This window comes from Chiloscyllium punctatum, chromosome 2, assembly GCF_047496795.1.
Source record: "Chiloscyllium punctatum isolate Juve2018m chromosome 2, sChiPun1.3, whole genome shotgun sequence".
Classification (NCBI taxonomy): Eukaryota; Metazoa; Chordata; class Chondrichthyes; order Orectolobiformes; family Hemiscylliidae; genus Chiloscyllium; species Chiloscyllium punctatum.
In genome coordinates, this window is record NC_092740.1 from 70801721 (window position 1) to 70815577 (window position 13857).

Genomic DNA, 13857 nt, shown 5'->3' on the forward strand with positions numbered 1-13857 from the left:
TTACTCCCTTCCTGTGCATGGTAAGAGCTTGGCTAAAGTTATTTCTGGTGCAACCAGCACTGGATGTTCCTATTCACACTATGGATGCCAGTTTGGAGATAAACTGGCACCTGCAATGTCAAATTTGCACTTTGCATTTGAAATTTATGGCCTTTCAATGTTTGGCCTCCAGTCTAAACAGATTTTCTTAGTTTGTTGAATTACAATATTTTACTCTTTGAATTTCAAATAATGTCGCTAAAATATATTAAGTACATAGTGATCAGAATTTAAGTTGATTATCTATAAACAGTTACTAATCTCAATACATCAAAATTGTAATATTGCTTTTATACGCAGAAAAGATACATTAAATGCTGAAACACTAAGTATGGCCGCAGCCAAAGAATATTGCACTTATTACCTACCCAAGCTCTGTAGCACAGTAGGAAGGAATTTATGTCAAGAAATTAAATATGAAAATAGTTATTATTTTCATTTAAATCTAAATTTTCAAAGCATTCCGGAGTTCAATGTAGAAGTTGACTAATGAATTTGCCATTGCAGAGTCCACTGCAGTCTGAGGCAGCATTCCTCGTAAATCGGTCTGAATAAAGCCAGTCAAGAGGCTGTAGTCAGGTTCATTCTTCAAAGGAACGCAAAACCATCCACATGGGTGATTAAATCCACGAACAAAATTTGTTTGTTCCTGCCCATATTCGACACTTATTCCTGCATTAGGTCATCAAAAAGATTGCCAATTAATAGAAGTAGACATTTCAAATGTTACTCTCCAAAATAATTAAATGTTTTTTTCAAGACTACATTATATGTACTGAAAACATTCAACTTACCATAAAAATCTCTTGGCTGGGAAATAATGCTTAAACGTTGTTTTTTAATGATATTTTTCAAAAAAAAAAGAGAAATACTGATTTTAGTTACAAGTATTAGGTAGGTCCACTGAAGTGGGGTTGGAAAATTCTGGAACCTTATTGATGAAAAAATGGCAGGACATATTAAAATTTTCAATGAAGTTAGAATATTGTTCTATGGAAAGTAAATCAAGTTGAAATAGTGATTGGAGTTTTTTTGAGGAAATAACAAGCTAGGAAAGATGAAGAGGGATCTTTGAATATACTGTACTCACAATTTCCGAAGGCAATACACAAAGTTCCACATCAAAGTTCACTGTCAAGAGTGTGGTGCTGGAAAAGCACAGCCAGGCAGGCAGCAGCCAAGGAGCAGGAGAATCGTCATTTCAGGCATAAGCCCTTAGTGATGCCTGACCAGCTGTGTTTTTCCAGCACCACACTCCTGATTCTAATCTCTAGCATTTGCAGTTGTCACTTTCTCAAGGTTCACTGTGCAAAGTTCACACTAGCTAGCAGAGACTAGGTATAAATCGATCATTTTTGGTTTGGCAAAATGTGATGAGTGGAGTACTGCAACTATTTACAATTTATGTCAATGACTTGAATGGTGGAACTAGTTGTATGGTTGTTAAATTTGTTGATGACACAAAGATTGTAGGAAAACAAGTTGTGAAATAGTAATAATCTATGTATATGCTTTGCAGACTCCTTAAGTGAGCAGGCAAAAAAATTGGCAGATGGAGTACAACTAGGAAAATGTGAACTTGTTCGTTTTGGCAGGAAAATTAGAAAAAAATATTTTTTAATGGAGAGAAAGGGAGGTTGCAGAAATCTGAGGTTCAAACAAACCTCGGTACATGAATTACAAGAAGTTAGTATACAGGTATAGCAAGTGATCTTTTATTCTTGTGGGGGCTGTGGGAATTGTCTGAGTCAGCACTTGTTGCCCATGCCTAGTTTCCTTGGACTGATTATCAAAGCAAAATGCTGCAGATGCTGGAAATCTGATGGAAAAACAAGTCTGACAGCATTTGTGGAGAGAGAAATAGAGTTAACAATTCATGTCCATTATGATTCTTCTTCAGAATAATTTTGGATTTGAAACATTAACTCTGTTTCCCTACCTACAGATGCTACTGTACTTGCAGAGTTTCTCTGGCACTCTCTTTTTAAGCCATAGAAGAAACAACTACATTGCTGTGGGTCTCAAGTCATATGCAGGCCAAACCAGGCAAGGACAGCAGATTTCTTTCCCTCTAGGATATTAGTGAACCAGATATTTTTGCTGAAACAATGATTACATGGTCAACATTGATTAATTCCAGAACTTTTTAGTTGAATTCAAATTTCACCATCTGCCAAGGCAGTATTTAAAACTTTATTCCCAGAATATTAGTATGGGTCTGCTGAATTACTAATACAGTGACATTACCACCATGTTATCATCTCCCAATATAGCAGGAAGATGACAATTGTTGTTTATTACAAAGGGAATGGAATATATTTGCCCATATATATGCCTGTGCGCTTCCCTCCACTTCAACTGATAAAGGAACAGCGCTCTGAAAGCTTGTGATTTCAAATAAATCTGTTGGACTACAACTTGGTGTTATGTGACTTCTGACTATGTCTACCCCAGTCCAGCACCGGCACCTCCACAATATATAAGTAGAAATGACTTGCTACATTTATGTTGGATGTTGGTGACACTACACCTGGAATACTGTGTACAGTTTTAGTCTAATATGTAAGAACTGATATCAATGCATTAGAAACAGGTCAGAGAAGGTTCACTTGATTGATAATTTGGATGGGGTGTGGAATTATCTTATTGGAAGATTAGATTAGATTCCCTACAGTGTGGAAACAGGCCCTTCAGCCCAACAGTCCACACTGACCCTCTGAAGAGTAATCCATCAGACCCATTTCCCTCTGACTAATGCACCTAACACTATGGGCAATTGACCATGGCCAATTCACCTGACTTGCACATATTTGTGACTGTGGGAGGAAACCGGAGCACCTGGAGGAAACCCACACAGACACGGGGAGAATGTGCAAACTCCACACACAGTCACCTGAGGCTGGAACCGAACCTGGGACCCTGGTAATGTGAGGCAGCAGTGCTAACCACTGAGCCACCATGGATCAACTCAGTCTGCCACCTTGTGCTCCCGTGAGGAGGTTGAGCAGTTCATCAACTTCACCAACAGATTCCACCCCAACCTTAAATTCACCTGGACTATCTCTGACACTTCCCTCCCCTTCCTGGACCGCTCCATCTCCATTAATGTTGACCGACTTGACACTGGCATTTTTTACAAACTTACCAACTCTCAAACTACCTGGATTACACCTCTTCCCACCCCACCTCCTGCAAAAATGCCATCCTGTAATCCCAATTCCTCCGCCTCTGCTGTATCTGCTCCCAGGAGGACCAGTTCTACCACAGAACACACCAGATGGCCTCCTTCTTTAGAGACTGCAATTTCCCTTCTCACATGGTTGAAGATGCCCTCCAACGCATCTCATCCACACATCCACATCCCGCACCTCCGCCTTCAGACCCCACCTCTCCAACTGTAACAAGGACAGAACCCCTCTTGTCCTCATCTTCCACCCTACCAACCTTCACATAAACCATACCATCCCCCGACATTTCCGCTACCTCCATACGGACCCCACCACCAGTGATATATTCCCCTCCCCACCCCTTTCCGCTTTCCATAAAGACTGTTCTCTCCGTGACTACCTGGTCAGGTCCACACCCCCCAACAAACCACCCTCCCGTTCTGGCACCCTCCCTTGCCACCGCAGGAATTGCAAAACCTGTGCCCACACCTCCTCCTTCACTACCATCCAAAGCCCCAAAGGAGCCTTCCACATCTATCAAAGTTTCACCTGCACATCCACCAATGTCATTTATTGTATCTGTTGCTCCCAATGTGGTCTCCTCTACATTGGGGAGACTGGATGCCTCCTCGCAGAGCACTTCAGGGAACATCTCCAGGACACCAGCACCAATCAACTCCACCGCCCTGTCGCCCAACATTTCAACTCCCCCTCCCACTCTGCCAAGGACATGCAGGTCCTGGGCCTCCTCTACCGCCACTCCCTCACCACCCGACGGCTGGAGGAAGAATGCCTCATCTTCCGCCTCGGAACATTTCAACCCCAGGGCATCAATGTGGATTTCACCAGTTTCCTCATTTCCCCTCCCCCCACCTCACCCCAGTTCCAACCTTCCAGCTCAGCACTGTCCCCATGACCTGTCCTACCTGACAATCTCCCTTCCCACTTATCCGCTCCACCCTCCCCTCTGACCTATCACCTTCACCCCACCCCCATTCACCTATTGTAGTCTTTGCTACTCCCCCCCCCGCCATGTACCTCTCTATTCTGGAGGCTTCCTGCCGCTATTCCTGATGAAGGGCTTTTGCCCAAAACGTCAATTTTCCTGCTCCTCGGATGCTGCCTGACCTGCTGTGCTTTGCCAGCATCACTCTGATTTAAACTCTGGTTTCCAGCACCTGCAGTCCTCACTTTTGCTCAGTCTGTACCTATTGGGGTTTAGAAGAATAAAAGGTGATTTTATTGAGAGATAAAAGATCTTGAGTGGACTTGACAGGGTAAGCGCTGAAAGGATTCTCTGTTATGGGACAGACTAGAATTAAGAGATACAGATTAGAAATATGGGTTCTTCCATTTAAAATGAAAATGAGATGTTTATTTCTCAGAGGTTGGGACTCTCTGCAACTATTTTCCTGAGAGAACAGTGATAGCTGGGTCATTGAATATTTGTAAGGCAAAGTAGATAGATTCTTGACAAACAAGGAAGTCAAAAGGTTTTCAGGATAGATAGGAGTATGGGGCTGAGGGCACAAACAGATCAACCATGATCTTATGAAATGGTGGATCAGGTTTGAATGACCAACTCCAGTTCCTAAATTGTATGTTCATCTATTCGTACAGTGAAAATTTTACTAATGTACAGCCTTACACAAAGCCTTACCACTGGGAGCGTACATCAATAATCTAGTCCTTTGCGAGGCGATATGTGATGCACAATTTGTACAATGAACTTATGGGAGTAATTATTCCTAAAGTTTTCTAGCATTGAGTGTTCAAACTATCAGAATCAAAAATGATTTGGAGATACTGGTATTGGACTGGAGTGTACAAAGTTAAAAATCACAACACCAGGTTACAATCCAACAGATTTATTTGGAAGCACTAGCTTTTGGAGCACTGCTCCTTCATCAAATGGTTGTGGAGTATAAGATTGTAAGACACGGAACTTATAGCAAAAGTTTAGTGTGATGTAACTGAAATTATGCAATGAAAAAGACCTGGATTGTTTATTACGGCTCTCATCTTTTAGAATGAACATGCTGGTTTCAGTTCTTTCACATGTAAATCAGAGAACTTTTTTAAAATTTACATTCTCAAGTGAACTTTAACAATTGGTGTCATGTCGGCCCAGATAATGCACTTAAAGTGTGAGGTGCCCTGAGCGAGACTGTCTGTGCCACAATGTTCTGATTCTAATCCAAAAAAAGGGATTTACTGAATCTTACATGGATTCATGCAGTTTTTCAGCAAAATAAAATGTAATTCTCCAAATACAAATTCACCCCACAAATTTATATGTGGATGTGTATGTAGGGGGTAGGGAGGCGGTTATGAGTGTCTGTGAGTGTGTGTGTGTATGGTTATAAAGGGATACAAGTCTGTGAGAGGGTGCTTATGAGTGCGGGAGTATATGTGTGAGCATACAAGAGAGAGCTTGTGACTAAGAGAGGGTCTGCCTGAGTGTATGGGTCTGTCAGAATGTGTATGTGTAGGAGTGTCTGAGTCTGTCTGTAAGTCTGCATCTGTCTGTGTGAGACAGACAGACACACACGGACAGTCACACATTCACAGACTCCTACAGACCCATACACTCACACAGACGCTCTATCATACACAAGCTCGCTCTCATACATACATGCCTACATTCACAAGCACACTCTCACAGACGTATACTCCTTTACACTCACACTCACACAGATACGCACTCTCTCACAGACACTCATACCCCGCCACACACACACACACACACACACCCACATAAAAGTTTGTGGGGTGAATTTGTACTTGCAGAATTACATTTTATTTTGCTCAAAAACTGCATGAATCCATGTAAGATTCTGTAAATCCCTTTTTTAGATTAGAATCAGTCTGAACATTTGACACAGGCAGTCTCACACAGGGCACCTCACACTTTAAATGCATTACCTGGGCTGACACGATACCAATTGTTAAAGTTCACTAGAGAATGTAAATTTTTAAACGTTTGGTGATTTACATATAAAAGAACTGAAACCAACATGTTCATTCTAAATGATGACAGCCTTAACAAACAATCCAGGTCTTTTTCAATATATAATTTCAGTTACATCACACTTTAAACTTTTGCTATAAATTCCATGTCTTACGAACTTATACTCCACAACCACCTGATGAAGGAACAGTGCTCCGAAAGCTTGTGTTTCCAAATAAACCTGTTGGACTATAACCTGATGTTGTGTGACTTTTTAACTAAAAATCAAAAATATTCTCTTTTCCACCTGCCAGCAAGCAACTGGGAGCAACTCAGCTACAAATATCTCAAATAGAGAACCAGCATTTGAAGATCAATAAATAAATATCTGCATGAGAAATGAATGGGTAAACAGCACTTTTCTACTAATTTGTGATTAGTGAAAAATTTACCTCAATTCTGTTTGCCTTTGAAGTTAAAACCTCCAGAAGTCTCTCCATTAGAATTCAGTCGCATTTAGAAGCTATAACTTCTTATTGCTCTAGACTGTTTTATTATTGTTTTCTACCCACAATTCCGCACACTTTTAGAATCCCAAACTGACTGAATTGAAATCAGGCAGAAGACCGGTGTTCCTTGAAGGAAAAGCAGGAATCAGAAGGTTGTAAATTTAGCTTCATGTACTTACCACAAGATAGCAGTCCATTCTGGTAATCAGTGGTATAGGAAAAGTCGATAAACTCTCTTGGTGCGATGAGATTCCACAACTGTCCTGCTGTAGTGTAACGCATCAAACAGGAACCCTGCTGTAAAGGAGAAAATTAATATATTAAGTTCTTCAAAATTTTCTACCTTCCTGTACAACCAAGTTGCATTTATATAGCATTTTGAACATAGTAAAACAGTCCAAGGCATTTGACAAATATTATCCACAAAATCTGATACATTGAAGAAGGCTTTAGGTGTTCTCTTAAACATTCCGCAAGTAGGCGGCCTGTCTCCCCAATGTAGAGGAGGCCACATCGGGTGCAGCGGATGCAGTAAATCATGTGTGTGGAGGTGCAGGTGAATTTATGATGGATATGGAAGGATCCCTTGGGGCCTTGGAGGGAAGTGAGGGGAGAGTTGTGGGCGTAAGTTTTGCATTTCTTGCGGTTGCATGCACACAAACATAATATTTTGTTTCTTTATTACGAATCTTACTGTCATGTTTTCTGAGGCTGGTACCCCAACTTCAACTCACTCTTTATTTACATATGGAGAATCCCTGACACTATAGCTTCCTCGGAGCCTGCTGTCAGGGTGAACAAAACCTCTTAGACTCCTGTTCTTTTTTTTTTCTTATAAGTCCACACAGGCCAGTATCCCATCACCAAGTCACCCTCTCTTTATATGTATAAAGTATTTGACACTGATCAGCTCCCTCAGAGCCAGCTCTCAGAGTGAACAGAACCTCTGAAGATTCCTGTCCTTATCAGTCAGCCAGGGCTCCCTGATTGGACCAGATTAACAGCCTCAATCAGGGAACATGGTCCAACTGGCTGAACTCGTTACAATCACTACATCCCTCCCCTCACAGTGCAAGACATTAGGCTGGTTCTTTTCTTTTGTAATTCATCCTGGAGCATTTTAGCACCGGATCAGGTTCCTCCAACTCTGCCTTTGATATGGGCGGTGTATACCGCACAGTAGCTCGCCCACTGCGTGTGGAGCATCTCAGAAGAAATTAATTCTCTTCAGGTGGCAAAAGTATTGCAGTGACAACGTCCGTCATGTCCATCTCAGATTCCAAGGTATCTTCAATGCTTGATGGAGGATGAGAACCCATGGGTTCCAGAACAGTTGGAAAGGCAGTTGAGGAGCCAGCCATGTTTTACTCCCACATTGTTTGCGAGTTTGCAGCTTTCATATGGTCCACATGCTTGTTCAAGAACGTTGCACCTACCCAAACTTTATAAGTCACTGGACTTGAACTCACCTCAACCATTGTCTTATCCATGTCGGGCCATTCCTGTGGTTCCTACACCAAAGTGTATTCTCGAAAGTAAATTGTCTGTCTCAGTTTGTAGACTCTTGTGACTGGCATTGGTGTTCCTTATGCTGTTTCACCGTCCAACAAGGTCAGATTAAACCTGGTGTGGAGTCTTCTCCCTGTTAGCAGCTCTGCAGGAGCTAATCACGTAGTTGCATGAGAGTTGATCCTACAGTCAGATAGGAACCGGAACAGTTATTATCCAGTGGAGCTGTAGGCTGTTTCTTTAAGCCTGCCTTCAAATTTTGGACTGCTCTTTCTGCCAGACCATTAGATGGTGGATGGTATGGAGCTGTCCTTGTATGATGAATACCATTTAGAGTCATAGAGTCATAGAGATGTACAGCATGGAAACAGACCCTTCGGTACAACCCATCCATGCCGACCAGATATTCCAATCCAATCTAGTCCCACCTGCCAGCACCCGGACCATATCCCTCCAAACCATTCCTACTCATATACCCATCCAAATGCCCCTTAAATGTTGCAATTGTACCAGCCTCCACCATATCCTCTGGCAGCTCATTCCATATACGTACCACCCTCTGTGTGAAAAAAATTGCCCCTTAGGTCTCTTTTATATCTTTCCTCTCTCACTGTAAACCTATACCCTCCAATTCTGGACTGCCTGACCGCAGGGAAAAGACTTTGTCTATTTGTCCTATACATACCCCTCATAATTTTGTTAACCTCTATAAGGTCACCCCTCAGCCTCCGATGCTCCAGGGAAAACAGCCCCAGCCTGTTCAGCTTCTCCCTGTAGCTCACATCCTCCAACCCTGGCAACATCCTTGTAAATCTTTTCTGAACCCTTTCAAGTTTCACAGCATCTTTCTGATAGGAAGGAGACCAGAACTGCACGCAATATTCCAACAGTGGTCTAACCAATGTCCTGTACAGCCACAACATGACCTCCCAACTCCTGTACTCAATACTCTGATCAATAAAGGGAAAGCATACCAAACGCTTTCCTCACTATCCTATCTACCTCACATTTGACTTTAGGAAATACTTAAAATCCCTGCTGGTAAATGATTGTCAATGATCTGTAACCAGCACTTCCAGGAGTCTGTATATTGCACAGACGTTCTATCATTGTCCCCATGTTTGATTAATGACTTTATGTACATCCAGCCACTTATATCAGGCTTGCACAATTACTAAGAACATTGAGCCCATGAAAGGATCTGCATAGTCAATGTGTAACTGAGTCCAGGGTTTGCCCAATCATTCCCATGAACGTGAGGTGGCAGTAAGTTTCGCCCTTGTTCGTACTCTGGGCACTGCCTCACCAATGTGGCTATACCTGCATTCAATCTTGGCAACCAGACATAGCTTCTTGCCAGCATCTGTATTTTGGAAACTCTTGAATGACCCTGTTAGAATTCAGACTGTATCTGGCAGCAACCATTGCTCAGGACAATCACTCTTGCTCCACACATCATCCTTTACTGTGTTCTGTCTTTCAGGGTCCAAAAAGGTTCTATGGCTGGTTGTGATGGCCCTTTGGTTTTCCCCATCACCACTTGCAGTTTCAGTTTTGCAGGATCGGACCTGTGTCCAAAGTCTGATATTGTCAACTGTGACCAGAAGTGTGTTCAGAAAATTTAAAGCCATTACAGACTCTACCAGTGGTGTATCTGCCAGTACAAAGCGGCTCAATGGATCTGCATTTGCTACTTGGCCTCCCAGGCGATGTTCCAACTTGTAATTACATGCACTAAGTATTAGACCCTACAACTGAATTCAGCCTGAGCTACGGGTGGCACTGTCTTGTCCTCTTGATTTGGAGGTGCTGGTGTTGGACTGTGGTGGACAAAGTTAAAATTCATCTAACAGCGGGTTATAGTCCAACAAGTTTTTTTGGAATCACTAGCTTTCGAAGCACTACTTCTTCATCAGGTGGTTGTCAACTAGTGATTCCAAATAAACCTGTTGGACTAAACCTGGTGTTGTGTGATTTTTAACTTTGCCCTCTTGAAGTAGACATGGCAGGGGTTTGCTTCTGTTATTATTACAAATTTATATCCACAAAAGGTATTAATGGAACTTGCTGATTACACATATAATCGCCAAATCTTCCTCCTCTATATGAGCATATTTACACAATGCATTAGCCAAAGTCCTGGATGTATACGCTTTTGCGTGTTTCTCCCCATTAGGCCACCTATGAGCTAATACGAGCCTGATGCCATACAGGGAGGTATCACATGTCAATACCAGATTTCACTTGGGATCACTGTTCGCCAACACCTCAGAAGACCATAGCTGATTTGTTCACTTCCCTGAAAACTATGACTTGGCTACATGACCATTTCCAAAGTTGACCCTTTTTTAAAGAATCCATGCGAAGGTGCTAGGATGGAGTCCAAGGAAAGACCTAAGCTCTGGTACAGACATGGGAGCCGGGGCACCTTTGATTGCCTTCACTTTAGTTTCCAAGTGGTGTAACCTGGTCTTGTTGAATCTATACCCAAGTAAGTTACTAAGGGTGCCTGGAACACATATTTTTCCCTTCTCAGGCATGCATCTGCCTGGAAGAAGCATCTAAGGGCTATGTCCAAGTTATCTAAGTGCTCCTTATTAGTTTTCCTTGTTACCAACACATCATCTAGATTAATGGTGATCTGGGATAGAATTTGCAGAATGCTCTCCATTGTCTGCTGAAATATTGTATAGGTTGACAGTACCCCAAATGGCCGCCTCATATTGGTACAAATTCTTATGGGTATTAATTGTAGCATACGTCTTGGAATCCTCATCAAACTACAATTGCAAGTACACAGAGCTCATGTCCGTTTTGTGAAGGATGGCTTCCCTTACCAGTTTTACAGATAAATCCTCAATACGAGGGATTGGGCATTTGTCCAGCTGCAGAAAGCTGTTTACCATTTGTTTAAAATCCCCACAAAGGTGAATCAACCCCTCAGGCTTCACAAACGGTATGACAGGTGCTGCCCAATTGCAAATTGGATGGGTTTGATGATTCCTTCTCTTTCCAACTTTCTGATTTCTGCCTCTACTTTTGCCCATATGGCAAATGGCACTGGATAGCCCTTGCAGAATTGTGGAATTGCTCCCTAGTCAACATACAAGGTGGCAATCCCTCCTTTGCTAAACCCTAGACCTCACTGAAAAAGATCTATGTATTTAATGAAAACATCACTCAGGCAGCAATTTTCTAACTGAAAAATGTTGAGTCAATTTTTATTAACCAGTTTCACTTCATCAAGTTTGGGTCAAGTGTTTTATTACAATTAATGGTAACTGAATCAGTTTCTTCTTATAAGAGACCAGAACCAAAGTTGTACCCTTAATCTGTAAATGTTCCCTGGTATAGGTTCTCAATCAAGACGAGGTCTGGTACAAACCTAAGAGTTGGAGTCCAGAGTGAATTTTGTTAAAGACTGGTTCCATGATGACTGAAACGGCTGTGTCTGCATTGATCTCCATTAAAACTAGGTGATCATTTAACTAGATATTTATTTTGATTGGTTCTGATTCAGATGTTGAGAAGCAATTTAACTGTCCCAAACCAGATGTAGGTGGATTTTCCAGGGTGTACACTCTCCCTATGAGTTCTCTTACTCAATTTAGATTTAGTGGGACTCTTTTGCTGTCTCAAGTCCGTATACTGGCAGCAACTACAATTGCTTAGTGGCCCGGATCCTGATGAACATTTTTAACCATTTGGCCAAGCTTGGCTTTGTTTTGGGGTTTTGCTGTAGGCTGACCTAGATCCCTCTAGTCAGGATATGTGAGGTTATGTAATTGCTTTCATTCAAATGATGTGCCCCAAGCTCAGTTGGACTGGTGAGGATGTCCACTTCCATCGGAACACACAGCAACTCATTGGCTCCACTTGCCTCATTTTCCAATGATAAAGCCAGTTGTAGTCCAATTGGGCTTCAGCTCGGAGGTGCTTTTGCAAGGGTACCTCATTAATTCCATGTACAGAACAATCTCTCAGCATCTCATTGAAGGTTAAACAAAAGTCACTACATCTCCTAATCATCTTAAATATCCCAACATTGGTTTCTCCTGGTTCTCAAATTACTAAGTAAAACTGATAGCACCTCAGAATTGAACAAGGTTTGGGGTCATAGCATTCCTTAACTAAATCCATCAACTCTTGAAAGATTTTAGCATCTGGTGCCTCAGGGAAATTAGGTTCCTAATAGTTTAAAAATCTGTGGGTCCACAAGCTGTCAGAAGAATTACTCATTGTTTTCATCTGCCCCAATGTCATTTGCCTGGAAAAAAATAAAACATTCTTTCCACAGTTTTTGATTGTAGGATTGAGTGAGTTAGCTTCCCAAATAATGGCATGATGCCAGAAATTGTTACTCCAACTCAAAGGCGATTGTTGCGAGCAAATTTCTTTAGGAACATGCTTTTCTCTCTTCACCTCTGAAACAACTGTACAGAGGCCAACATTCTATCACCAAGTTACACTTTATGTACAAGTAGAGAGTCCTTGACATTGATCTAGCTCCCTCAGAGCCAGCTGTCAGAGTGAACAGGATGTCTGACACTCCTATTCTTATCTGTCACCCAGGGCTTCCTGATTGGGCCAGTTAATCATGTCCAATCGGGAAACTCATGTTCTACAAGGTCCACCTGGCTGACCTCATTACAATCACTGTGATAACATTATCAATTTAACAAATCACTGAGCACAATGGTGAATTGTGAACAGGACTTGCTGCAAATTAGGACATATGCTGGAAACATTAGGCAAGATCAAGTTCATTCAGTGCAGGAAACTAACCAGAACAGTAAGAATAATGCATGTTGATAGGCCAATGTAGAATATATTTTTTAAACATTCATGCTTGACATGCAGGTGACATCAACATTTATTCCCTATCCTTTACTTTTAGTGAGAGCTGGCAACCCGACCTGTATAAATCTGTGTGGTAAACGTGCTTCCCAAAGTTCTCTTGGGGAGGGATTTCGAGGAATTTGACCCAGCAATGATAAAGAAATGGTGATAAATGCTTCAGAATAGCATGACTTGGAGGAGAACTTGGAAGTAGTGGTGCTCCCACGTGTCCTTTTCCTTCTAGATGAAAAAAATTGAGGATTTGTGAGGTGACATAGAAGAAACCTTACAGTTGCTGCAGCACATGTTGTAAATGGAATGCCCTAGAGCTATTGTGCACTAGGAATATTTTACAGTGGTGGATTACTTATCCTGAATGCTCTGAATTTCAGGGTAAGTGGAGAGTATTCCATCACACAACTGACAAGTGTATTGTTGATAGTGAAACAGTTAAGTCTGGGGGTGACCCTTGTATTGTAGAATATCTAGCCTCTGACCTGCTTTCTATCTACAGTATCTTGGTCTCATTGAGTTTCTAATCAATAGCGACTTCACCAAGATAAGAATAGTGAGGAATTTGAAAATATGATTCAATTGAATGTAATTGGAAGTTCTTAGATTTTCACTGCTTAGAGATGGTTAGAGGTTGGCACAAGTGTGGTACAATTGTTATTTGCTACTTATTCATCCAAAGCTTAGAGTGGCATTTGATCCAAATGTTGCAACGGGGACAAGATTTTCACTCTTCATTCAATCAGTGTGTAACCTTAACTGATGTCAACAGTGCCATTTAAGAGCTCAAAACTCTAGTTAACACTCTCTTAACTTGCTCAACTGAAGCCAA

At 41.7% G+C, this 13857-nt stretch overlaps 1 protein-coding gene across 5 annotated transcripts in view; it reads right to left on the reverse strand.

The window, feature by feature from the left end:
- Nucleotides 1-312: 312 nt before the first annotated feature.
- stard4 (StAR related lipid transfer domain containing 4) overlaps nt 313-13857 on the reverse strand; it is a 42755-nt gene continuing 29210 nt past the window's right edge. For 4 of the 5 annotated variants that reach the window (XM_072583659.1, XM_072583674.1, XM_072583666.1 and 1 more), the window contains 2 exons: nt 6845-6962; nt 313-711 (listed from right to left, as the gene is read on the reverse strand). In XM_072583659.1, coding sequence (XP_072439760.1) covers nt 485-711; nt 6845-6962 — 345 coding nt within the window. In that variant the 3' untranslated portion in view covers nt 313-484. The remainder of the gene's footprint in view (nt 712-6844; nt 6963-13857) is intronic. The other variant, XM_072583654.1, reaches the window with a different exon arrangement.